General features: G+C 55.1%; 1 protein-coding gene across 1 annotated transcript in view; it reads left to right on the top strand.

Annotated features, from left to right (window-relative positions):
• The first annotated feature begins 209 nt into the window (after positions 1-209).
• Positions 210-27,550, top strand: part of IL16 (interleukin 16) — a 94,164-nt gene continuing 66,823 nt past the window's right edge. The window contains exon 1 of the mRNA XM_044229735.1: positions 210-1,079. Coding sequence (XP_044085670.1) covers positions 1,040-1,079 — 40 coding nt within the window. The 5' untranslated portion in view covers positions 210-1,039. The remainder of the gene's footprint in view (positions 1,080-27,550) is intronic.

Raw genomic sequence — 27,550 nt, 5'->3', positions numbered from 1 at the left:
ATTCTTCCCCAGTTTCCAGCTCTGACTCTGTGCTCACTTATTGTATATTCTTTTGGTCTCTTCGGTGGGGAATCCAAGGATTTATATAACCCAGCAATCAAGTTGGTCACTTAAAATAATAGTACATCTTGTCCAAGTCTAAAAATAAAATCTCCTGGTATGAGAAGGCAAACAGGGGAAATCGAGCAGAGTTGGCAGAATGCGTTTTATAACCCAGCGAACCAGGGCTCGCGCCCACTTTTCTTTTCTGCCTGCTTGTCCCAACATGGGCGGGAGTCAGAGCGCCTTCTGTTTGTCCTGATGAAAGCCAGCCTCCACCTTCCCCGGGGCCCAACTGCCCTTCTGGGGACACAGCCTGCATTCACCAGGAGCGGCTCTGCCCGAGCCCTTAGCAGATTTTATGAAAGGCGTTTTCACTTGGATTAAACAGGCGCTGTGTTTGTGTGTGGTGTGTGTGAAGGAGAAAATGAATCACTTCAACTCTGGGCAGGGATTTTAGGTGTTGTGTTTGTCCCTCGCAATTACATAAACACACCAGAACTCATTAAAAAAAAAAAAAAAAGTCAGGAGGTGGGGAGCAGAGCCTAGTGCTGGGTATGATCTAAACAGTTTAGCACATTTTCCATACATTCGACCTCAGAGAGGGCTGTGTTCAGTCCGCTCCCAACAGAGCCTGAGTCCAAAGGAAAGTTTGAGGTTTCACATGTCTGTTTGCGGTACAGTTTGAAAAGGCTTGTGATCGGAGGGCTTGATTCAGTGAAATAACATTGCCTTCGTGAGCATTTGCTTCGCAAGAAGGGCAGGGGTTGGAAGCAACCTTTGTGAGACTTTAAAGATTTGCTGGCAGAGGGAAAGGGATTTTTTCCCTCCCTCCCTGCCGGGGAAAACAGTCCTAACGAGGAGCTAGCTACTTCGTAGTTTTAAGTCACACTCAAATATTCCCCGCCCAGAAGCTGCCGGCGATCCCTGGGACTTCTCCATCCGGCTGGGGCTCCGAGGGGCTTTCTGTGGCTCAGCCCCATCCTCGAAGCCCCACGGCATGAGTTTGCAGAAGAGAATCTTCCCTCGGAGGGAGAATGGTAAGTGCTGCTTCTTCTCGGGGATTCCTGGGGGAGCCGGGGATGGACGGTTTGCCTCTTCTCGGCATCCTCCAGGAGAGCTATGGAAAATCACGACTTGGGTTCTGCCGTATGTAAAGTGTGTGTGTCTCTGTGTGTGTGTGTGTGCCCCTGTGAGGTGCAGCAGGACACATCCCTGTCTGTCTGCATTGTCCTTGCGAGCCGGCTGTGTGTGCACTAGGGTGCTTGGCAGAGAGGTGAGGGGTGACGGTGTCCCAGGTCCCCTGAGGGGACGAGAGGGAGCCTGGGCTGTTGCAGTGGGTTTTTATGAGCCCTTGCTTCCTCTGTGAATGTTGCTGGCAGCGCTGGAGGGGGGCGGGGGTGCAGCAGACGCTTCCCTGTCTAAATGCATAGCTGTCAGGGTCCCCCGCTTTGAGCTCTGGTCCCAGCAGGAAACAGAACAGAAGAGGGGGCTGCTCAGCGTCTCTGTCTCCGGGAGAATGGAGCAGGGGTCCTCTGAGCCTTGCAGGGCTGGGCACAATGGGGGCGGGGGGTGCGGGGGAAAGGTGAGGCTGGGAGGGGCCAGAGCCCAAGGGCCGTCCTTGCTGCCTTTCTGCAGGTATGGCCCAGTAGATCTGAGTTCGTTTCTTCAGCGACCTCCTTTTGCTCTGGAAACATAAACAAACAGGCACCAGGGAGAAGGATGTTAACCCTTCTGCCCAAATTTTAAAGTCAACACTGGCGGAACCTCAGCTCTGTTGTAACTTTGGCATAAGAGAGTAAACACATGGTTTTCTTTAACAGGGGAATGAGACAAGTCAAAGGCGCCCTCTGACTGTTCCAGCTGCAGGGAGATACGGAAGATAGGGCGAGAGCCCGGGGGCCCATTGGGTAGGATCCTTCAAAGCATCTCTGAAGTTGGAAGGAAGGCAGTGGCGGGTAGGGACCAAGAACCGAGCTGTGGGGTCCAGCCACCAGTCAGAATGTCCTCCTTTGGCCGTAGATCATTTGGATGCATTACTGGGGAGTCCTCAAGGGCTGGGCTTGATCTGGTATTCAGTAGGTGCTCAATATTTGGGGAAACTATTTTATTTCTGGGGAGGCCTTGCTACTTCCTGTCCCTGGCTGCGTCTCCATGTCTGGCTGGGTTTCCTGGTAAGACGCTGGGGCAGAGATCTGTGCAGGAAGGTCATTGGAGAGTGTCCCTAGGGACACCACATGTGTCTCCTTCCCCAAAAGGAGAAGCTGCACAGGATACAGCTGTGATCCAGCTGATCCCATGGGTTTTGTACTCCTGTAATGACCCATCGCTGCCTGTGGGCTGACCCAGGTCTGGGGCACAGACTTCGGCAAGGCAGCTGTCCTCGGCAGAGACTAATTCTTGCAAAGAGACTCAGCTGAGACAGCTGCGGGCAGCCCTCCGTCAGCTGTGGGGAGGAATGCCTCGGTCCTGGGTCTGGGGGCCAATCTGGGGGACACCCTCCATCCCCTTAATAGCGATGAGTAAGTCCCTTTTTCTCTGAGTTCAGCTGCAGGATAATTGGGGATTAAAAGCGCAAACACCTGTCCAGCTAAGGCCTTAGCCTGCCACATGACCTGGGGAAGCCCTTTCCCATCGTGGGGGCTCCCTGTCCCCATCTAGACGGTGGACAGCAGGCTGCCGGAGTCGAGCTGACCTCTAGGAAGGCTCTAGTCCTGTCATGTCACAGGTTTTGAACACGTGATGCGGCGGTTGCTTGTAGCCCCGAAGGTCATGTGACGTTCTCCGCAGGCGCTTCCACTCCTCCTGCCGGGAATGGAGCCGCCATACCTGGGGGGCCTCGTGAGTGCCCACGGCCCGCGGTCGGCAGGGAGGGACTCGAAGAGGGAGCTTGGCATGGAGCCGGGGCATACGGAGTGGGGTCTGCGCCCACGGAAGGAGTCGGATGGCGTGGCGATCGCCGTATTCTTGGATAGTCCAGAGTTGCGTGGTGGCGTCTAGGACAATCGTGCGTGCACTGAGTCTGCTGCCCACCGCCATCCTGCCGCCCATTTTCTACCTACTTTTCTTTCTTTTTTAAATTTATTTGACAGAGAGAGAGATCACAAGTAGGCAGAGAGGCAGGCAGAGGGGCAGGAGGAAGCAGGCTCCCCGCGGAGCAGAGAGCCCGACGTGGGGCTCGATCCCAGGACCCTGGGACCATGGCCTGAGCTGAAGGCAGAGGCTTAGCCCACTGAGCCATCCAGGTGCCCTCTTCCTACTTTTCAATCTGCAAAGAATGAAGTCACTTTCTCCAACACTTGGAACTCATTTTCAACCACGTCCTTGGGACGTTCTAGGCTGCCGACCCCAGGCTGGTTTCCGGGGGTCAAACGGGACTTCTGAGACGGACGATCACCCACACGTAACTGTACGGACAAGGAGGGTTGTGTGTGCTGGGGTGCTCTGATGGAGAACTGACTGGTCTGGTGGGCCAGGGAGGCTCCCTGAGGTGGTGCTCTTTGAGCTGTTTTCTGAAGGGCGTCTGGGCGGCCGTTGGGGGTGGGGTGGAGAAACCAGCTCTAGGTAAAGGCCACGGAGCCTTGTCGGAAAGGCACGAGAGACGAGAACTGTCCCAGGTCTCAGCAGCCTATGAGCGACCGCGAGCATTTCTAGGGTTATCCACCCATCTGTTTTCTTTGCAGCATTTAAGAAGAATAATCATGGGGACACCTGGGTGGCTCAGTCGGTTGACCGTCTGCCTTTGGCTCAGGTCATGATCTCGGAGTCCTGGGATTGAGTCTCACGTCAGGCTCCCTACTCAGCAGGGATCCTGCTTCTCCCTCTGCTGCTCCCCCTGCTTGGGCTCTTGGTCTCTGACAAATAAAGAAATAAAATCTTAAGAAAATAAAAATAATCAGGGTGACTGGTTAGCTCAGGAAATATAAGCTTTTGCTGGAGGGTTGAGGCCTCAAGACGCTTCTCTGCGAGCGTGAGCCCGTCCCCTGGGTCCCCCACACCTGGAGGGCAGCCCCCGGGAGTGTCTCTGTGACACCAGCTTCTCTCCCTCCTGAGCAGCGGCCAGCACCCGACACCAACTCCTCTGACCCTCCCTGCGGCCCTGGGAGGCAAACGCTGTTGTGTCTCTAGGTGAACAGGAATGAGGCCCGGGGACTTTCTCCCAGGGGTCTGTTTCCTTCTAAAGCCCGTGTTGCTAGCGTGCTGTAGGGACGGTGGCCGAGCGGCACCAACGGTGACCCTCACACGCGCACAGACTCATTCCGCGCGGTGGCGTTGGTTCCTGCAGTCAGCGGGACCCCCACCTGGATGGGCTCAGAAACCCACAGCTGATTTAACCACTCCCCAACTTATGGCTTCTCTAACTGCTCTCCATTGTATTTCTTCTGAAATATTACAGTTAAAAATCATTCAAACGTCCAGAAAAGGGGAAAGGATTGCCGTCAGGGAGCTCAGCCCACTATTTAAATTCTGCCAGCAACAGTGTCCTCTACTTGTCTTCCCACGTGTCCGTCCATCCTGCCACCCATCTGCCCGTCCGTGCATCCTCCTTATTTCTCGGATACGTTTCCGGATGAGTTCTAGGCATTCCCCACCCTTCGCGTCTAAACACGCCAGCAAGCGTGTCATCATCTGAGTTCCGAGTTCGCTCACTGTTCTTGTAGGTAGAATGCACAGAGCCTGGAAGGCGCCTGTCTGGGGGGCGCCGGGCGATTCATTTTGGGAAAAGCAGACGCAGCTCAGTCAGCCCAGCTCTCGGCACCCTGCGGAGCGCTGCGCCCAGGACGCTCTCCCGAGCCCCTTCTCAGTGGTGTTCGGTTTTTACTAATAATATATTACGTGTCACTAAATTTAAACATGGAGTTTATTAAGACACAGTACCTGCTTTGTCCTGCCTCTGCGTGGGGCAGATCTCTAGGCTGTAACGGCCCCCGCTGCGTGGGGCTGGCCTCCTGATGCGCTCAAGGGCCGCCTTTAGCTGGGGGCTGCCAGGAGGGACCCCCGCACCCCAGCGGCAGGTTGCTCGGGGCTGAAGGGAAGCCAGACACTCTGCTGCGGGAGCAGGGCGTCCCCCGGCGGCGTGACGGCTGGGCTCGGTTCTGACGAGGGGTTGGTACGGGTGACCCAGCGGGTGAGCAGCAGCTGCCCCGGACTCCTGGTCCAGTGCTCCGTGAGGGCACACTCCTCCTCCAGCCCCGCAGCGCGCCACGTCCCTCTTTCTCCGTCTGTATTCCATCCTACCCTGTGCGTCTAGCCCCAGATCCCTCTCTCCCTCTGGCCTCCCTGCCTTTCCCTCTGTTGCTCCTTTTCCCCTCTCCTCCTCTCTTCGCACAGCTGTTGAGCCCACACTGTTTGGGGGACAGCAAGGGCTACAGAGAGGAGTGGGATGTGGTCCCTAGCACAGAGGAGCTCACGCTTGCTGGAGAGGACAGGCACGAGCCAGTCCGTGTGGAGGGCTTCGGGACTGCAGGAGGGCAGCTCCTGTTCAGGAGAGCTGGGAGGGGCATCAAGGAGGACTTCCTGGAGGAGGTGACGCTGAGCCAAACCTTGAACACTCTCCAAGGGCTGGCTAGGAGACAGGGGTCTGGGCGTGAGACAGGGCAGCGCGGGGTGCGTGCAGCGAGGTGCAGAGGTGGGAGGGAAGCGGGAGCATCTGGGGGAACATCAGGCGCGGGCGAGACCAGCCCGTGACCTTGGGCAGGAATTTTAAATTTTTGCTTCTTGAGTCAGTCATGTCATGACAATAACAAATTAAGAAAAGAGAGTCAGGATTTCTTCATCTTTGCAAATATTGCTTTCTGCTGCAAGGCAGGAAGCAGCGCTCTTCAGATAACTGTGTGGGCTGAGAGAGGAGGGGTCCAACCGCCTCGCTCCACGGTGTGGGGGTGGGGTGCGCGGGCGCCCAGGCTGGCGGGGCCTCTGGCGTCCTGTCAGACACCCCGAAGACAGGGACTCGACACCCCAGTGCGAGCACGCAGACCCAGGGCTCCTGCCAACGCCCCGCGGAGAGGACACCCGCGTCCCTCACTCCTGCCCTCACCCCCGTGTGTCGCTGACTGACACCTGGCCTTCTCGGGGGTCCAGGTGGAGGGGGGGCCAGGACAACAGTCCTCCTAATCTTGGCCTTGAAAAAGCACCAGGCAGCCCAGACCGCTCCCTCCCGCAGTGGGCGTTTAACCCTTTCTAAGCCGGTGCCGGGCTGCCTGGTTCGAGATTTCCAGAGGGCTCAGCTCCGTCCCCGACTCAGCTCGTGCTCAGGGACCCTGTGGGCCCACAGCCCTGGCTCGAATCCCGGCTCTGAGCCTTCAGAGCGTCGCTCTACCACTGCACTTCCTCCGTGTCCCTGCCAGGCAGGGGAATGGGGACCACCGAGGTCCCCCGCCCTGCAGGCTCATCGTGGAGCCAGACGGTGTGGACAGCTCCTGGCCCAGCGTCCGGCCCACGGCGGGTGAGCGCACAGACGGTGTCCCTCAGCCAAGCCTGCAGCCCCACGTGCTTTCCTCTCACGCCGTGCCCGTGGACGAAACCACGGGCCTCTGCGTGTCCAGGCCGCGGGGTCTTGGGGCTCCTAGAAATCAAGTCTCTTCCCTGGGAGAGACCGTCCCACTATTTCTCAATCCTGGTGAGGAGCTAGGATGGAGAGTGTGGCCACGCTTCCTGAGTTTAAAGCTGTGCCTAATCAGATTCATTTGATTAAGAAACTCTCTGTAAGAGATCTTCCTGGCTCTGAAATGCAAACAAATGCGGAAGCTCATTACTCGGCATTAGTCACTTATTTACTTGTTCAGTCGGGCTGATTGTTTGTTGAGCCCTTAGGGGCCCAATGTGTCCTTGAGCTGCAAACCCTGTAGCGAACAAGGCTGGCGATGTCTGTTGGGGGGTCAGACCGCTGACACACAGGCACCCAGACAGTCCAATAGCACCTCCGGGCAGCGGCAGGTTCCCCGAAGAGGGAAAAACGCAGGTGTACTGGGGAGGGCCCGGGGGCCGGTGCAGATGGAGTGGACAGGAAAGGCCACATGTAGGACATCAAGGCAGGAAGGAGCCCACCATGTGCAGCTCTGGAAGCAGAGCCTTCCCAGAAGCGAGCACTTTGGACCAGCACGTTAGGGTGATGTGGGCTCGGCGTGTTCGAGAAACGGAAGACGACCCGGCCTAAGGTCGTGTAACTTTCTGGGGATATGGCAAGGCTTTGGGATGTGATTTGGAAAAAGTGACGCAAAGTCCTGGGTGAATATGTGGGGCCTCCGGCCCGTAGACGGCTTGTTCCTAACGACGCTTATGCTCCCGCGAGGCTGTCAGAGAGGTTTAGGAGGGGGACCAGCCTGCAGAGGAGTCGGCTGGTCCCCAGGGAGCTGCCTCCGTCCCTCCCTGTGATTGTGCGTCTGGCCAGGGGCGGGAGTCCTGGCTGCAGGGTCCCATTCCCCGGCGCTGGACACGGATTCCTGGGCTTTTGCAAATGAACGGATGATGGTGACAGTTCTGCAAACATGGGGTCTGGGAGGAAGAGATGGGAAGGGGCAAACCCAGAGCGCTGCTCGGGGTGGGAGTCTTGGGGATCCCTGGTCAGTCCCCAGGTGGAGATGCTGAGCAGGAGGCAGGAAAAAAGAGTTCCTGAGTCAGAAGTGAGTCCGTGGCTGGAGGCATGGGTTTGGGAGCTGTTGGCCCAGGGGCAGCCTGCACGCGGCGGGACCTGATTTCACGGCATCTCAGTGAGGCTCTGGGACGTGGCAAGGGTGCACGCCCGGAGTGGACAAGTGAGAGAAGGGAAGGCCGGGGGGAGCACAATACATCTCTGCAGAAGTCAGTGACAACTGTCACAGCAAGTAAGACCTCTGGTCCCGTCCTCACGACCTCAAGTTCACACCGTGAAGAATTCCTCAGGGTTTTTAAAGAATGCCAGCTAGGTCTGTGCTTGGACCTCCCAGGAGCCCTGTCAGGTTGTTGGATTGCTGTCCCCATTCTGTAGAACGGAACAGTGAGGCTTAGAAAGGCACGGGGCCGGGCTAAGCTCAAGGGGGGGGGGCTGGCGCAGAAGCTGGGGTCTCTCATCTGTTGTGAGGCCAAGCGTGACCCTCTTGATCTGGCTGCTTTTTGACCAGAACAGACGGCCCCGTTGCGGTGTTTTAAAAAGAACGCACTTTTCGTTTTGCCTTCTGAATATTTTGATTTGTGATAGAAATGTGTACTACTTTCACAGTTTAAGAAAAGCAAGGGGAGCATCAGAAGAAATTGTGGACATAGAGTTTTAAAAAAAATGGATGAAAACATCAGCGCATTAGTAGAACTCTGTGTAGTCCTGGAAGATGCCGGCTCTGCGGGGAAACGTGGGAAAGGCCTCCTGGTCCCGGGGCGTGAACCCTGAGCGGACCTGCAGGGGTGTCTGGGCACGTTAAGCCACCATGTGAACATGCTCTGTGCATTACATTTTAGGGTATCGGTTGTCAAACTCTAGCAAGCATCGGAATCACTTGGTGAAGATTTCTGGGCTCCACGGGCTGGAAAGAGCAAGGTGCTGTTTTCCTGCTGGAACATCCGCATCTTCCCAGACCCTGCAGGCGGTGTGGCTGCATCTGAGGGCTGCGAGGCCCACAGATGGGGGTTTCAGGCGCTGCTCTAGGAAGACAAGCTGCTCGTTCCTTGCGCTCTAGTTGCCCCATCTGTGAAATGGGTCTAGGGATAGAACCTGCTCCACGGGGGTGAGGACAGGGAAAATGAAACAGAGTGCTGCTCGGCAGCTAACGCACGGACAGCTGTCTGCCGTTGCCTGCCCGTCCTCACGTCACCGAAACACACGTGTGTCTGCGTGTGCAAGCGTGTGCGTGTTCCAGGACACAGAGGTGATCACGTGGAGGTGAACCTCGGTTTTCATGCTACGGAAAGGTGAAGACACAGGTGGAAGGCGCACGGGTATGGTGTGCTGGGGGCTGCTTCTCCTGCGGGCTCATCCCTCACGAGCTCTGTGCTCAGAGTCTTTAACCCCATCCGGCTGATGAACGAGCTAAAGCAGAGACACGACCCAGATCCCGCAGTATGACCTGGGCTACATGTGGCCTGACACCAGCTGCGCGGGCTCTCCCGCTGGCTCTCTGCTCCTTTCTGCTGGTATGTGGCGAGCTGGCCTATGGGGTGTCGGGCGGCAGTGGGAAGTCTGTCCTTTTTCTGGAGGGGGTCCTGCAGGGCACAGATGCAGTGGTTTCCACCTTGAGGTGCAAAGCACCCTGTGTCGGTAAGGATTTGGGCAGGACCTCACCCGTACCTTGGAACGAATTTGCCATCTGCTAGTTAAGCAAGACAGGTCATCTGGTAGTAGGACAAGGCGGGACCGGATGCAGCATGGGTCATGGCAGCCGGAAGTGGGGGCTTAGGCTTGGTGTAGAAGGGAGGCTGTGGGGTCTGGGAAGGGTGAGGCTGGCCTCCAGAGGCCTGGGGTACTGCATTAGTCCCAGCCTTTCTGCCAGAATGAGCACGACAGCCCCAGGAACCGCTGCCTGGGCCCGGGCCCCAGCTGCACGGTGCCCTGGGAATGGAGAGAGGCTGCACGTGTGTACAGAAAAGCTAGCACGGACCCGGGCCTCCACCTCCTGCCCTTGAGAAGTTCCTCCTCTGCTGCCCTCCAGACTCAGCCCTGCAATGTGCGGCCGTCCCCCGCACCCGCCGACAAAGACAGCTCTGTCTCCAACGTGCCTCCCGGCGACCGTGGGCCTGGCGGCCCCGGTAGCGGCTGAGCCTCGGCAGCCAGCCCCGCGTGGAATTCCAAGGGCGTCCCACGGGATGCACCTACACCCTCATTAAAGCCTCCAGGAAGTCCTGAAACATCTGCTGGGGGGCGCCAGGGCACATTCCACGCTTCGTAAGAGGCCCCCCCGACGTCCCGGCCTGGCACACGCCATCGGCTCACAGAGCCTGTGCTGAGGACACGCGTGGGAGGGGGCTCCTCAGGGGGCTGATGGGCTGAATGCCACCCTTAGACTGAGCTCCGCAAGGGGACACGTGGGGGCAAAGCACCCCGGTCACCCGGCAGTCATCCCGAGAGCGGAAACAGAAGCGCCTTGTCCCTCTGGGCCGTGGCTCTGCTCGCCTGTATCCGTCCCGCCCTGGCTCTCTCGCCTGCGTCCCCTGTGGGGCTTCGCCGAAGCAGAGTGACAGGCCCCGCCCGCAGAGCCTCCCATCCAGGAGGACTAGGGCCCTGCCTGAGAATCTGCATTTCTAGGAGCCGGGGCTGATCCCGCTGGCTTGGGCACCAGACTTTGAAAAGCACTGAGCAGCATCCGTTCCCGCGCCCGAGAGCCATTGTTTAGCGCAGGGACAGAGATGCGGAGCCGCAGACGGAGCGTGGGCTTCGGCGTTGGGTGGCTCTGGTAGGTCCCGGCTGGGTGACCTCAGGGAAGTTGCTGGACTTTGCTGAGCCAGCGATGGGCTGTGACCCCAGGCCACCGGGTCTCCGAGCTCTGGGAATTTTCGGGCGGTGATAGCTTTCCCCTGTGATCTGTCGGAGGCAAGCCTGTGCGAGCGGGTGTTTCTGTAGAGCCCCGAGCCGTGCGCCGGGCACAGCCCTGAGTCACGCTCGATGCGTTCCTACCCTTCCAGCCTCTCCTGGCTTGTCCAAGGAAGGCAACGCCAGGAACAAGGAGCCTTACTGGGGTTCTGGGTTCCCGGGTTGGACTGGCCTCCTGGGTGTGCTCTCCAGCCCAGCAGATGGTCGACTCTGTTCCAGGACCGAGCAGCCCAGTGCTGGCGGCCGCCCCATCGGACCGAGGCTCTTCACGTGGAGAAGTCAGATGGCCCGGGCCGGGAGTCTCTGAGCAAAGCCGTGCCAGGCTGGACACATTTGCCCCAAGTCACCTGTCCAGAGCAGGTGGTCAAGCAGCGTCTGACTCGGAGCCTCCCAGCCACCGGGGCCGGGGACCCGACCCAGAGACTGGCCTCCGTGCGAGCGAGGAAGTCCGCTTCTCATCGCCGGCCGGCTCGGACCCAGGCCGCGGCCCCAGGCTGGCCCAGACTGATGGTGTCTCAGTCTCTGCTGGGCGCTTGGAGAGGAAAGTGAGGGAGGTGGCCGCTCTGGGGACCGTGTACGGGGAGGTAGGTGGGCCCAGGTGAGTGAATGTTCCTCGCACAGACAGCTGCCCTGCCCGGGAGGCTGGCCTCACTGACCTGTGTGGGGGAGCGGCTTGGTTGGGGGAGGGGCTTCATGGCCTGTTCGGAAGCTGTGCTGGGGCCTGGGCAGGAACGGAAGCCACAGTGCTTGGCTGGGAGTCGCTGGGGTGAGCGGACGCGGCTGCTGTGTCCCCTGCCTTTGCTCGCCATCCCCGGGAGTCTGTGGTTCTGGGATGTCGGGCTGTGGGACCTCCTGCTCGGTGCAGGGTCTGCGGCAGGGAGCAGAAGGGAGAGGGCGGGAGAGAGGTGGAGGCCCCAGGGCAGGCTTTCCAGCTGCCGCCAGGCTCCTCCTCCCTGGAGTGCGCGCCGGGAGCACAGACATCTTTGACCTTGACCCTCTCTGACCTTGACTGGCTGTCAGTCTCTCCACTGTCGTGGTGGGGGTCCCACCACCAGTTCCCCGGGAGGTGGTCCTCCCTGATGAACGCGCTTGCGTCTTTGTGGGTGGAGGAAATCTCCTTCTCTCTGTGGACACCGGGAGCATCTACCCTTCCTTCTCCTCACAAACAAATCCCCTCCTGCAGGCGGACCCCCCCCCCCCCACCCCCACGCCCTGCCCGGAGCACAGCAGCTCTGTCCCAGGAGCCCAGCCCCGAGGCGGCCCGGGGAGCCGCTATCTGTGGCTCTGCTTCCCTTTCCTCGGGGCCCCCGGGGAAGGACCCGAGTGTTCCCGGCTTGCCTGCTCCTCCGCTCTCCCTTGGTGTCTTGCTGTAAGCGGCTCAGCAGGGACGACCCCCGTGGAGGCCCCCCCTTTCCTCCAGGCCGGGTGAGGACAGAAGCTATCAGGCCGGGCCAGGTGCCTCCACGGAAGCCCTGCTGTTGGTTTGTTCAGTCCCCGGTGATGCTCCCGAGTCACACCCAACCCCCCAGCCCATCCCTGTGCATCTTCCTGCCCCAGGCACCGCGTTCTAGAATGTTTGCTGGTGGCATCTTGTTGGAGCCTCTCAGTGTCCCTGGCTTAGGAAGTGTGTCCCCAGAACGGAGAGCTGATGTGACGTGCCCAGGATCCGTCAGCTAGAAAGTGGCTTCCCAGGACCTTCACCCCAGCCTGACTCCAAAATCTACGCTCTCCACAGCTCTGATACGCGCCTAGCAAATGTCTGTGTTTACTTAACACAAAAACGATCTTAACTTTCCCGCGTGGGATGTTGGGTCATCCTTACCTCCAGCTGGTGTTTTCTAGCTCTTTCTATCCACGGGGCCTCTTCAGAACTGAAATCGTTCATGAAAACTCACATGTAAACTGTCGAAAGCAGAATTGTCCAGGCGGAAGGTGGGCCAGGAGCGTGGGACCCGCCCTTCGCCAGCCTGCCACCCCCTCCCCCGCCATCCCTCTCTGGGGCCCAGCGCGGACCCCAGGGTTTGGGGGTAACGTGGGGACGGAACACCCAGGACTGAAATCCACTCGCCAGCGCGATGGGGCCCTCGTTCCTCACAGGCTCCTCCGTCTCGTCAGCCCGAGGCGGCATTTCAGCGTCTTGGCTCCTGCTCGCAGCCCGGCCCCGGGGCCACTGAGAGGTTCGCTCCCACACGAGGACAGAAGGTCTTTCCAGGCTTCCTGCCTTCGCGCCCGCTGCTCTCTTGACCTGACACGCGTTCTCTCGAACTCCCGCCTTCCTTTCTCCAGGTGGAAAGCCCGCCTTGGGCTTTCCGGCCCCTGCCTGTGGGCCGATTCCTCGGTGAGGCCACTTAGCGAGTGACCGCAGGCAGCGGCTCCCCTTCAAACCCGCATTAGGACACGCCCACTCTCGGAGTCGTCTTGGGGCCCACACCCGCCTTCTCCCGCAGAGTTCAAGTCCGCGCCTTCCTCCTGGACGGGCCGTCGGCGCCGGGCACGCGGTGAACGGCAGGAGCTGTTTGTTGCCTGAACAAGGGAGGACCAGCACGGACATAACCTTAGCCGCAACCATCTTACCTTGTATTTACACTGTCCCTTCGGCTGGCAACAAATTGTCACCCGTAAGATTTTTTTTTTTTGATCCTAAGGCACGAATTCGTGGATAGCGACACACTCTCATCCACGGGTGCAAAAAAGTATCCCGGGAGGCAAACTAAACCAGTTGTTGTAGGTGTGGTTAAGAGGGCGGCTTGAAGTAGGAACGCACTTCTCGTTTTCAACCTTTGTTGGCCCCGTCGGCTCGGCAAGGTTGCCCAGCGTCCGGCAGAGACGCCGAGGGTCTCCGCGGGAGAGATTGCCGAGCAGACGGGGGACAGGGCACCATGTGTGGAGGGCAGGTTGGGGGGCAGCCAGAGCCCAGGGGAGCTGCTGGGCTGGGCACCCTTGGAGAGGCTGGAGGGCAGGGCGTGCCCCGGGGGAGCGGCTCTGGGCTGGCGGCGCCCCTGCATGGGGACCCCGGAGCTGGGACCACCCACAGATGGGGCTCTGCTAGGGCTTGCTCTGGGTCCTGCTCGTGCTCTGTGGTCTGCATGGACAGCTGGTCAGACACGTTCTCACGGCTCTTCCAGCAGCCGGGACGCGGCTGCTCTGCCAGTCAGCGGCTGGAGGTGGCCGCCGAGGACACATCCTCACGGCAGGGACAGCCGGCACCTGTGCGGGCCCCCTGCGGACCACAGCAGCCGTCTTCTGGCAAAGCGACGCTGGGGCAAACTCAAGCCCCCTCCTCCTTCCTCTCTCTGCAGCCGAAGAGTAGAACAGGGGATTTCAGAATCCATCCTGGCTCCTAAATCTGCGGGGAGACAAGCAAGGGCAGGGACATTACCGTGTCCGCGAGAACATTCAGTGGCTCAGAAGAATGGGGCCAAGTGGGAAATGAAAGCAAATGTTCCTTATGAAGCGGCCGTGGGCAGTCAGGGAGGGCTTTAGGAGAGTGGTCTTCAGACAAGACCCACGAGTGCACTGGAAATCAGTTTAGTGCCTTGATACCAGCTTTGCTTTTAAAAGGAAAAAAAAAAAAAAAGGAGAAGATTAGAGTGTATCAGAATGCACCAGGCTCCAGGCAAAGGCGTATTGTGTATAGTTTCTGTCGTGTTTTTACTTGGCTACACCGTAGTAAGGGTCTCGTTTCATGAAACTCTTGTCTTAGTTATCCATGTTTATGCACGTCTGTGTGTTTACAAACTTTTATATACACATGCATCTCCTATGTGTTTATGCGGTGTGTATTGTGTGCAAAATGTAAATTTTTACAGTAAGACAGGATCTACAAAGTTTCAAAAAGCAATGGATAGGATTTGGAATGGAGATGGGTAGGGAGAGCATTTTAAACCCCAAATATCCCCGATCTTCTCTTCCAACAAGGTGGCCTTCTCCCCATCAGCCGAGGCCGAGATCCCGGACTGAGTCAGCCCTGAGTTCGTCTCTTTCTGTTCTTGTCTTTTCTTAAATGGATCAGAAGGGCTCGAGCAATGGAAAGGTCAGGGAGGGCTGGCAGGTCCCCAGCCTCATGCAGCTTTCCTCTCCTGGTCTTCTGAGCACTCGGTGGCCAGCTCCCACTGGGCTGCGGGGGTCCAGCCCCTGGAGCAGGAGACCCCTGGTGCGTCCTCGAGCCATGTCCCTGTTCTCTGTTCCCCATGCACTGGGCTGATTAGTAAATACAGATAATACAACCGTGTGTACGTCGCGTGTGGTGCATGTGGGTGTGTTGACAGAAATAGAAGTAAGATATGTCATTTCTTACCAAAAGGCAAACCTAAACCTGTCATCTTACACAGCACACGCACGCACACACACGCACGCACACACACGCACACGCACACACACACATACACACGCACGCACACACGCGCACGCACACACACGCACGCACACGCACACACACACGGACACGCACGCACACACACACACGCACACGCACACATGCACCCACGCACACAGAGGCAGCGGCCGGACCACACATTCTGCAAAATTCTTGCAGGCCAAACACTGATCATTTCGAGCTTGAAGTTGCGTTTCTCTGACTGTCTTCTCAGTCCGACTTCGAGGTCAGTACCCCACTGCCGGCGCCCCAGGAAGGGGTCTTAGTTGGCCCCCGGGCGTGTTTCAAGCCCTATCCCACTTCTTCTGACAAGTAGGTCTTACTTTAGCTTTGTGTGTTTTAAATTTCTGTGTTGTTTTTTTTTTCCCTTTCTTCCTTCCTAGATGGTAATGAAGTGAGGTGTCCCCATTGATCATAGATTTATTATATCACTGCTTTGTATTTCGATGTTTACAACATCTTTTGACGAAGATGTTGTAGTTAACTGGGTGACCAGTTTTCCCCCATGCCCCTGCCTGCTGTTCAAAAATGATCCCTGATGACATTTTGGTGAGGATTCTGAATTTTTCTATTTCCAAACACACACACACACACACACACACTGCCGCACAATTTTTTTTCCCGCTTCATGTAGCACAAAAAAGTCTACCTCATTCTTCTCTGGGCATGAGGAGCTGTCCCTGTATCTTCAAGGTCAGAATCCATACAAAGTAGCAGGGACAACTCTCTGGGTATGTCCCAGGATGGGGATAAGTGGGTGAGCTTTCCCCCGTTAGAGGTCGTCCAGGCCAAGTTACCACACAGAGTCCGTAAGATGTTTGGTTCGATTTTACGCATTTTATCTGGCCAGGAAGCACCTTCCCACACCACATGCAGGCGTCCCCAGTCATTCGGTAATTATCGAGCGATTGGTAGGAGCCACTGGCTGAGTCGGGTCCGGCGGTCCAGCTCTGAACACGGGGACAAGCGCCTGCCGGGGTCGACTCGGGCTGCGCTGTGGGGAGAGCGGGTTCTCAGAGAGCACAGACCCCCTCCCCGCCAGCTAAGACAGCGCTGGGGTCTGGAGAGCGGCGTGGTTGGTTCTGAGCAAGTGTCACCTAAGGAGGAGGCATGGAGAGTGGTGAGAATCTAGCACAGTTAACAGAGACCGAGGACGTGCGAGGCATGGGCAATGCCTGTGCGGGGCCCGCAGGCTGGGGCGGGGGGCGCTCCGGAGGCTCCTGGGCCAGTGATCCAGTGAGGGTTCCAGAAAGGAGTGGAGCAAGAATGGGCCCATCGGGCTGATGATGTCAGAGCTGAAGCCGGGCCACCGAGACGAGTCCCGTCCGTTCAACCAGTCACGTTCTTAGCGAGACCATCCGAGAGGACGCCCGTGAGAAAAACCACCTGTGAAGCAACGGTGTGTCATTGTCCCCAGACGGTCGTGTGTTCTGAAGCACGGAGACTGGGAGGTCGGCATCCGGGAGGGAGTGAGGGAAGACCCATCAGACATGGCGGCACGCTTGGAATGGACAGAGGAAAGACAAAGTCCCAGCATGGCGCTCAGAGACGCTCGATGGGGCCGCCAGCAACCTAGAGTCAGAGTGCGTGACCTCTCGGTCATTGAGGAGGACTAGAAAGGGAGATTGACTGTCTGGGGAAGCAAGGAAAGGAGGCGACGAGGAGCCACACCTCGAGAAAACATGGCGGAAGGAGGATGTCTGGATACGGAGGAAGACAACGTTCGACATTAAGTACGTGTGAGGCGCATGGTGGGTAACATAAGACATGAGATCATCCCTTTGTTGGCCTTTGTCCAACGTGGGGCTGACCACGTGGATTCACATATATGTGGATTCTTTTGGGAAAAAAGTGCAGTGTGGTAGTGTAAGTGGATTTTTTCTTCCTTATGATTTTCTTAACCGCGTTTTACTTTCTCTAGCTTATGTGATTGTAAGAATGCTCTCCGTGGTACATAAATTACACAAAATGTGTGCTTATCAGCTGCTTACGTCATTGGTAAGTCTTCTGGTCAATGGTAGGCTGTTGGTAGGTAAGTTTTCGGGGAGGAGAGCCAGGTGTGTCGCTAGCCCCCCTGTTGTTCAAGGGTCATGTGTGTATTTAAAAAAAGAAAGACTCCCAGATTCAGCTTAAAAAATAAATGAAAAAAAAATTAAAAAAAAGAAACCTAAAAAAACCCCACATTCTCCCTCCCAATCTAGTTCCATCCCTCTTTTAAGAGACACATTTAAAACATAATCGCATCAAATGAAAAGGGACAGAGCAAATGCGGATGAGAAGAAAGTGGGGTAGTGGACCAGATAAATATGGGGTCAATCAAGAAGTTCCTCCCACAAAAGGACAAAACGGAGAACACAAAACGGAGACACAGACATCAGAGCACTTCACACACCCGATAAAGCCCCTGACGTACACAAAACAGAAATGTTTGGGATATGAGAAACGCGATGTCAAATTCGAATGCACAGCAGTCTAACCCTTGTCAGATTATTCAGATGAAATATAAGTAAGGAAATAGATGTGTTGAATTGCATGAAGTCAAGACTGGGTGTATATGTACATACATGTATCTTAATATCACATTTAGACACATACATCTTTGAAGTTTCAAACAGAGAATTCTAATTCTTTGGAAATGTGCACGCCACATTGAAAACACTTAGTCACGTCGCATACTGGCTCGCAAAGTAAACCTCAATAAATTCCACCAAGTAAAAAATGTCCAGGACACATCCTGTGGCCACGATGCAATTAAACTGGAATTTTCTAATAAAAAAAATTATAAGAACAGCAAGGCTGCCTCTCGGAGTTCTGACCATAAGACATGAACGAGGACAAGAGCAGTCCCCTGCAGGATGGAGCCTAAGTTGGAAATCAAAACTACAATTACAGACCATTTATGAAACAACAATTGAATGTCATGTTTCAAAAATCCATGGGGTTGCAGCCACAGGGACACTCGGAGGAGGAGTTCTAGCTTTAACTAATGGCGATGATGTCAGCACTACTGGGAATCACAAATAGCCCATGAGCTGTGTGATGGGCTTGACATCCAGCATTTTAATTTATTGTCACAAAGTTGCTGTGGCGTGGCCACCACCATCATCTGCATTTTACCAAGAATGGGACTGAGTCACAGAAAGGTCAAGCAGACGTTCAAGGTCAGACACTTAGTAAATGATTGCACCGGGATTTGAACCCAGGTCGAGCTGGGCTCTGAAGTCATAGCAGGTGTCCACGGCACGACATTCTGTCCTCTCTGAAACAGGAAGAACAGATCTGAGGCAATCAAATACAAAGCTGTAGAAGGTCGAAAAAAGAAAATATCAGAAACACGGGTTGGGGGTGTGTGGAAGGAGTAAAGCTCAAGCAGAAATAAATGTAACAGAAAGCAAACCAAAAAGAGGAGATGTTTGCACTGGTTCTTGGACTCAGTCCTTTGGAAGCGCGAATGGCACCATATCGTCGAGTCAGAGCGGAGAGGAGGATGACCGACAGAGCCCATGCACAGAGTTCTGCAGAAGACCTTGCAAACTCATGGGCAACTCCTTGCTAATAAATACAAAAAGCAAGTCGTTGCAATTGACGAAGGAAAAGACTTTTGGATAAAATTGAGTCGTCCGATAGCCAAGGAGACCTTCAAGGAACCACCTCAAAAGCAATGCCAGAGCCAGAAGATTTTACGGAAAAGTTACTTCAAGCTTTTATTAGGTGTATCTTAGATGATCCAACCATTTCAGAGGGTAGGAGGGGATGTCGGCATCCCGAATCCTTTATAATGCCAGCACGACCCAGGATGATGATGGGCTGTTTCTGTCTGGGGACATAGACACAAAAATCTGGAGCAAAATCTGGGCAAGTGAGTCCTGGTGTTTAGTAAAAACTGCGAGTTGTGAGCCAGTGGGACGTGAAATAACATCAGAGTATAGGTGACCCAGCCTCACGACAGCCAGAGGTTCCTTCCTGCAGACAAATCGGAAGAGGAAAGGTACATGCGTGTGCCAAGGAGCTGAGACGGCATTTAATAAACACGCATTCTTGGTGGAAATGCTTCCCAAGTTAGAAATAGTAGAATATGTCCTCGATATAATAAAAAATAATTTTTTCCTTGATACAGCAGTCCGTATCCTCCCTACCATCAGATGCTTGCGGGAACTTCCCTCACTGTCTAGAAAAAGACGTGGCATGCACCTGTGTACCATTGTTTACTGATGTCCTGCCTGGACACTTCAGTGATATTAAAAAAAGAAAAGGAAATAAGTAGTATATGCATTTTTAAATGAAGTACAAATTTTAAAAAGATTTTATTTGTTTATTGGAGAGAGAGAAAGAGCACGAGATGGAGAAGCAGACTCCACGCTGGGCAGGGAGCCCGATGCGGAACTCGATCCCAGGACCCCAAGATCATGAGCTGAGCCGAAGGCAGATGCTTCACTGACTGACCCACCCAGGCACTCTTAAATGAAGGAAATTTTTAACATTCAGTTGGAATCGGTTGGAAACTCAAGAGAAGCTGTTGAGGACCTAGGGTCTGAGGGAGTATAGGAGATCTACAAGGTTGTCAATTATGAGCTAAATATGCAAAATTTGTGACTTACTTACGGACAAGCAATACCCAACTAGAAAACTTATTTCACAAATGGTACCATTCTCAGTAGAAACGGAAGCACTGGGGAATAAATGTAATTAGAGATATGTAGAGCCTAAACGAAGAGTATAAAATTTGATTGAAAAGAAAATGTTTAAAAAATGAAGAAATGTTCTCGGGTAGGAAGACTTTCTCCCCAAGTTCATCTGCAAACCGCAGGTGATCTTAATAAAAATTTCAACCAGATATTTCAGAGCCTGAGAAAAATCGCTGTAAAGTTAACCAGAACTACTTGTGGACAAAAATTTGCCATAAATTTCAGTTTTGTTCTTCAAAACAGGAACCTTTATTTTTCTGGTTCTGAGTGTGATACATGGTATAAGAAAAAAAAAGATCAGGCAAAGAAATTGTTAAGTAGGAAGAAAAAGCTTTCTGTAAGACCATACATGCCCTGGCACTTTATGTACCCTCCAGAAAAATCATTAACAGTTTGGTGTTCGCTAATATGAGTACATTTCTGAAAACAAACCTGGTCTTTAGAACCGTTTTATAGTGTTTCTCACTATATGTGGTATACGGCAGACTTCTTTCCGTGCCCACATATGGAGATTTCATTTCTTTTCTTTTCTTTCTTTCTTCCTTCCTTCCTTCTTTCCTTCCTTCCTTCCTTCCTTCCCTCCCTCCCTCCCTCCCTCCCTCCCTCATTTCTTTCTTTCTTTTTTAAGATTTTATTTATTTATTTGGCAGACAGAGATCACAGGTAGGCAGAGAGAGAGAGGAGGAAGCAGGCTCCCCGCTGAGCAGAGATCCCGATGCAGGGCTCGATCCCAGGACCCTGAGATCATGACCCGAGCCGAAGGCAGCGGCTTAACCCATTGAGCTACTTTGGCTCCTCCTATGGAGATTTGTTACGTGCGTGTTATTGGCGGCACGATTCACCGCTGACTGCGCACAACGTGACACAATTTCTCACTGACGGACACGTAGGCTGCTTCCACTATTTTGATTTTTTTGCCTTTCAGCTTGGTACCTCCTGGGGGTACTTCCCTCGGTTTCCTTGGGGGTGAGCACGGTCGTCTGCCCTCAAGGGGCCGTCCGTGAAGCCGTAAAGGGGTTGCACGTGGCACTTGAGGCTACGTGGTCACCTGCGTGTCCCAGCCTGCAGCCGGGACCTTTGTGCCCATGCCTGTCCCTCCTCCCTGTGACAGGCTGTGGGGCTGCAGCGTTTCCCAAGTGTCTCCCATGAGCAGAGCCGGGCTCCAGGCACTGGGTCCCATAAGAAGTGTCCTTAGCTGGCCCCTTCCGAGCAGGGATGGGTCGATGTGCCCTTGGTGAATGCGTCCAGACACTTCCCGAGAGGAATCATACCTTCAGCCTTTACCACGTTGGAGGGAATCCGTATATTGAAAGGGAAAGGGCCGCCCCACTTTGTCCTTTGCCTCAGAGGCCTGGGTGTTGGGGAGGGCGTCCTGATGACCCCACTCGTGCCTGCATGTCGAGGGCTGAGACGACCTTCCTCCCGGAAGCGGAGAGTGCGGCCGTCCAGGTGAGGGGCCTCCAGCGTCTTACATACCCGCTTCTAGGCTCCTCCAGAGCAGCAGTTTCCAAAATGTCTTTCTGGTGGCTTGGCCTTGTCAGCTTCTCTGAGAGGTGGCCCAGGGGGGCTCCATGTCCCTGTGATGTCCGCCGGCTGCCTGGAGTCCTTCATTCTGTGGTCCCAGGTGGGGGACCTTCTCCTAGAGTCACAGAGCCAGCGGGTCGGGGAGGGGCGGGTGGATAGAGAGAGACAAGGAGAGGGAAACACAGAGAAAGACGTGTGTTCCGAGGGGTCGGCTCACATGATTGTGGAGAAGTCCCACGATCTGCCAACCCGCAAGCTGGAGGCCCCAGGAACCGCGGGGCGTACTCTACGCCAAGCCCACAGCCCCCGAGGACCAGGACAGCCAACGTGTAAGCCCTAGTCCGAGTTCAAAGCCTCCAGAACCACAGCCCAGGGCGGGAGAGGACGGGGCCTGTCTCCGCACGAGCCGAGCACGCTTGCCCTTCCTCTGCCTTGTTCTACGCGGACCGTCAAGGACGGCGGACTTGCCTCAGTCTACATTCAGAGGCTCGTGTCTTCCGCAAACGCGGTCACAGGCTCCCCCGGAAAGAACGTCTGACCAGCGATCTGGGCATCCCGCGGCTGTCACGGAGAATTAACCTTCACACGTCTCATCTTAGCCAAATGGTGGGGAAAGGAGTTCCCCATCCTCACGACCGGCTGGGAAACAGCCCCGAGGTGTCTCACCATTTGCCCGGTCCCGTGCCCGCGTCCAGACACACGCGCCCAACCGGTCCCAGCCCCAGGCCCCGAAAGAGCAGGCCCCGAATGTCCTCCTTCATCCCGCCTCCGCGTCCCTCTTCGGTTCAGGACAGAAAACACCCGCTGGGCCGCAGTGACCCAGCTTGAAAAATTGCCTTTGATATAAGACACTGTCGGGGAATTCAGAAATTTGAAACACATTTTATCAGCGAGTTCGCCTTTCTCCATATGGTTATTTACCCTCTCGAAGTTCTCCAGTGAATTAAGGGTATTCCATCCAGATGGAAGCACCGTGGCCTTTCCTCCAGGGCTGACGGTGCCCAGCAGAGCAACAGACACGTCACGCTTTTCAGCAAGTGCTGAATGGAACCAATGGGAAGGGCGGGCGGGCGGGCTTGCCGACCCTGCTCCCTGGCACAGTCCAGAAGTCGTTCAAGCTCGTTCAAAGGAGGAGCTGGCCACTTCTTTGCACGTTGGCTTTATTCTTTTGGCTTTTGTATTTTCCGTAGGGATGGCAGCCAAGGTCAGTCCTGAGGCCCGCCGAGGGCCGTGATGGTGCGTCAGTCCTCACCCCTCTTTGGGGTGCGGTGGCCTCGTGGGTGTGCGGGGACAGCCCTCCAGCCCAGCACTCTGTGGAAGGGGCGGCGGACGAGCTCAGATGGGAGGAAAAGGCCCCCAGGGAGTGGGAGAGCCGTTTCCTGGGCTAGAGCAAATCCTTGGGGTTTTTCTGCCAGGAAGTGAAAGTAGCTGGTTCTGTGGGCGTAGCCACGCTGGAAAGCTTCTCTGCGCGTCCCCAGGAAGCCTTCTGGAAGAGACCCCTAAGGTCGTCTTGCAGAGAACGCACTAGCGGCAGAGAAAAACCGACAAGAGCCTGGCAAACACCCTTGGAACCTAGAGCAAAATCCCAGAAAACCCGCTGGCCAGGCCTTGCAGGCTGCTGGAAGGCTGCTGCACCCCGGGGAGAGGCACGGGCTTGCCCCGGAGCTCTGCTGACATTTGGTCCCAGAAGGAGCCAGAGCTGGTTCCAATGTCCTGAGCACAATTACCAAAGCTAAGCGGAACCATGTGACCACGGTGCTGTGTTTCCAATTATTCTCTCTCCCTTCTCTCTCCGTCTCACCCTCTACGCCAGGCCTAGAGGGAAAGCAGTCTCCTCCCCAAGTCCCACTCTGGCCACTCCTCGACAGTCCTTTTGCTATTACTCCTTCCTTTTGTTACATTTGCCATAAAAGCAAGGTTCATTTTGAAAACCATCTTTGCTCTGGACCGAAGGGTTAGCCCCCTGCCCCCAGCATACCACCAGGATCCCGTCTCACGGCCGCTGCCATCCCCACGGGAGAGCCAAGTCTATGCAAAGTCACGGTTCCCTCCAGAAAAGCTTATTTTAAAAAACTGACAGTACTCCTTAGACACTCCTAATCCTGGGATTAGCACAGTGTCCGTGGAGGAATGTGACCCTTCTGTTCTCCTAAGTCCCACATGCCGCCAACTTCTCCACCCCTGAGTGAGGCACACAGCCTTGCACCTGGTCCTGAAGTCCCCAAGTGTTTGTGTCCTGGAAAGCACCCAGCGAGGGAGCCCGTCTTTGCTGGGATGCTGTGGTGGGCTGGGAGAGAACGGGAACCGGAAGGGGGATTGGACTTGCGTTCTACGAATCCAGGCACACAGCGACAGAGCTTGTTGGGAAAGAATGAAGAGGCTTTTATATGAGAGACTGGCGCTGGAGGGGAGAGATCCGGCTATGATTGCTGGTAACTGGCTCCTCTCCTCGGCTTGGGGTGGGATGAAATTTTCAAAAAGACTCTTTGTCCCTGGATGTTACTGTTTTACTTTATGCGTGCCAGTAGCATCAGAGAGAACGATTATTCAGGAGCATTTTTTTTTTAAGCAAAAAGAGAAACTTGCGTAGTGGGCATTAGGTATGGCTGGATCTAGGTGCTCATATTACATCCTTTAAATTCATCCTTCTCACTCTTTCTCTCTGTCCTCCTCGCTTTCTCTCTTCTTGTTCCCTACCTGTTTCCTAACCTCTGTGAGCTCTACACACCCTGTGTATACAAAGTAGCTCTCCCCACTCAGCAGCCCTCAGCAACTCTGTATTTATATCCTTCCCCTCTGGCACAAGTGCATGTGCAGAAGGATCGTAACACACAACTTTGATTATCTTTCAATTTTCCAAGTGCCTGATGGACCAGGGTTGGCTATGAGCAACACATGTGCGTGTGCACACACACACACACACACACACACACACACCCTTCCATCTCCATGAGGCTCAGGTAAGCTATGGGGAGTCCTCATGAATTTGAAAAAAATGCAAAGTAATTTATTGGGCACCTGGGTGGCTCAGTTGGTTAAGTGTCTGCCTTCGGCTCAGGTCGTGATCCTGGGGTCCTGGGATCGAGCCCTGCATTGGGCTCCTTGCTCTGCAGGAAGCCTGCTTCTCCCTCTCTTTCTCCCCTTGCTTGTGTTCCCTCTCTCGCTGTGTCTCTCTCTGTCAAATTAATAAATAAAATATTTTTTAAAAATGCAAAAAAATTTGGATATAAATATGTAAATACTCATAGTGACCGTTGCGTTGTGAGTTACTAGTTCTGGGGAGTTGAACCAACAGAATCAAAAGAACTCCTATTTGGGGGATGATGGCAGAGAGGAGAGAATTCAGCATTTGGATTTGAAAGGTGACAGCTGGAGTAAAGGTGAGTAACGAGAAGGGAAAAAGAAAACACTAAAAACTTGAACTTTACGTATTCTATAGCCAGTAGATCCGAGCCCTGCCTGTCTGGTTTTAACAAATTATTTCAAAATGGAACAGGTTCCAGGTAAGCGGACTGCATCCTCTGGACCCGGGTTCATGACTTAGGAGCACATAAAATGCAGAAGTGATAAAATGAGAGTTTCAGGGGTTTCAGGGGAAGGAAGCCGACTGTGGGCTGTGGCTTGAAGGGGAGGTGAGCCTGAGGAGAGAAAGTGCAGGGTGTAAAACACTTGTTGAAGAAGATAAGAAGGAATAGTGTTCCCTTGTCCGCACGTGTTAGGGTTAGGGTTAGTATTACGATGTGTTACAATGATAGATCTTGTGTTAAGAATTCTCACTGTAACAAAAGACAAAGAGGAAAGAAGAGATGAAGAGGATAAGAAAGAGATAACAAGAGGAGGTTGTGGAGTTGACACATAGCTGTTTTTCTTTTTTTTAGCGAGAGAGCACGTGCACCTGAGCAGGTTGAGGGGAGGGGGAAGGGGCGGAGGGAGAGAGAGAGAATCTTAAACGGGCTCCACGCCCAACGAGAGCTCAGTGCGGCGATCCATGTCAGGACCTTGAGATCATGACCTGAGCCGAAATCAAGAGCTGACTGAGCCACCCAGACACCCCTCGACACAGTTTTTTTTGTTAGAACAGAAGCGATCTGCATGTGTTTTCCACCCTGTTGCCGGTGTGGAGGAGTGATTAGGGAACCTGCCCTCCAGAGTGGGGATAACCAGTGTCCGTGTGAAGCTGTGGAAGAGAGCAGGTTCCAGACTCACGCTGCCTGGTTTAATTCCTGCTGTCACCAAGCCCTAGCTGTGTGATCTCAAGAAAGTGACTTAACCTCTCTGTGCTTCGACGATCCTTTTTGTGAACCGAGGATATTAAGGGAGCCTGCTGTAGGTTTTTGTGAGGATGAAATACTAAAAGCACTCAGAGCAGTGCCTGGTGCGTCACAAGCCCGGGGAATTATTATTATCTGTTATCATTTTGCTGGTGCTGTGCACCAACTCTCTGGGGGAGCGGGAGCCAGAGAACAGATGGGGGTTGGGGAAGGGCGCACCCTCAATGGGAGGGCAGGTGTTCCACCACCGAGGGTGTGGACAGCATGTGTGGACGGCAAAGGCACGTGCTAGTTCGATAGTAGGAAGCCAGGAGGATCGCTCTCTGAGAGCTTCTGCATCTGCACGAGGCAGGAGGAGACATTCTCTGTCTAGGATCAAAAGGGAGGGAAATCCGGTTTCTAAGAAGGGAATGTTTTGAAACAGTCGTTGCTGAGAATGTAGGATCAGACTAACTGTGGAAACACTGGGCAGCTGTTGGCCAGAGCTGGGGGTCTGGTGGGCAGCCGTGGGTGTCCCATGGCAGCGGTCAGCTCTGGGCTGGGTGTCCCCTGTGCTCAGGGCTGTAGTGTCCCCTGTGCTCGGGGCTGTGGTATCCCCTGTGCTCGGGGCTGTAGTGTCCCCTGTACTCGGGGCTGGGGTGTCTCCTGTGCTCGGGGCTGATGTGTCCCCTGTGCTCGGGGCCGGGGTGTCCCCTGTGCTTGGACCTGGGGTGTCCCCTGTGCTTGGGGCTGGGGTGTCCCCTGTGCTCTGACCTGGGGTGTCCCCTGTGCTCGGGGCTGGGGGTGTCCCATGCAGGGTTCAGCACCTGCAGCCAGGCACAGGGCTCAGCACACGGCTGACTCCACCTGCGGAGGGGCTTTTCCCTTACTTAAGCTGGAAGGACATAGAGTATGGGACTTGAGATGCTGGGGAGACGGTGGCTGGACGAAATGGACCAATATCCCAATATCTGGTTAGTTTGTACTAACGTCTCAAGAGCGACATCAACATATACTGGGCTTTCCCACATTTTTTCATTCATTCTTCTGCAGTCGTGGCTGAGGTTGCTGTAGATGGTGAGTAAACGGATGACATTAAGGAGATGATGCAGAAAACGATCACTGGGTGCCACATGGGGGTTGAAGAAAAACAATCTTCCTTTAAGAAGGAATTCTCCTTGGGGGGGCTCTGGAAGGGCTTCTAGTTAGGAACGTTGGAAAGGCTCTGCTCTTCCTTATTCAACCCCGGCTGTGCCCCCCGCAGTGGCCCCAGGGTCTGCTGTTCTGACACTGACTCTCCTTTGTGGCTTGGGCCCGAGTCAGGAGCTCTGGATGGACCCCTCGCCACCTGCCTTGCGGAGACTGAAGCCGAGGGAGGGGCCTCATGGTGATGCCGAGCAGGGCGGGCTGGATACTGAGAGATGGGGTTGACAGGTGTCTGAGGCCAGTCCTCCCTCTGTCGGGCTGGGAGAGTTGGGGGCAGGGGCATGGACGAAGGAGCAGGAGCCCCTGGCCGGGTTGTGACCTTGGGTCCAGGAAAGGGCACACTGGTTTGCCAAGCACGTGCTGTGTGAGGGTGTTCCCCTGCACTACCGTCTCTTAGATGCAATCAGCCCTGGAGGGTCTGCACTGGCCACACTCCCAACCCGGGTCATAGGCTCTGCATCTGGAAAGGAGGACAAGGCAGCAGCTGTCCTAAGACAGGGCTCCTGGACTCTGGGGTTTCTCTGGAGATGCCTCAGGACTCACCAGCGGTGGTGCAAGGGGACAGGCAGGTACATCCTTGTCCCCATCACCCCGAACCCGCTCCATAGACTGGAGCCCCTGCAGACTGGCTGGAAGCATGGATGTCACAAAGCTTGGACCTCTGTCTCTAAAGACATCCCGGGACTCTGACGGCTGCTTTTCTGCCAGGGCGCTTTGGGCCTTTGGGTCTGCGTTTCCCTGTTCTGTGCCTCAGTTTCCCTGTGTGCAGTGTGAGGGTTTGGATAAGAGAAGCTCTGGCTTTGGGGAGTGGAGGGCGTGGTAAACACTTGGGTCCCCCGGACCCCATGGGGTGGGCCACGTGGGCGGGCCAGTGCCACCAAAGTTTGATCTCCCCCGTGCCCTGCCACACGGGCACCGGCTCCCGTGGCTCTGCTCCAGGCCTCTGTCCCACTCCACTGGTCAGTAGCGAGTCACC

The sequence above is a fragment of the Neovison vison genome, chromosome 13, assembly GCF_020171115.1.
Source record: "Neovison vison isolate M4711 chromosome 13, ASM_NN_V1, whole genome shotgun sequence".
Lineage (NCBI taxonomy): Eukaryota > Metazoa > Chordata > Mammalia > Carnivora > Mustelidae > Neogale > Neogale vison.
Note: the sequence above shows the minus strand (reverse complement) of the source record. Positions and strands in the feature narration are given on the sequence as shown.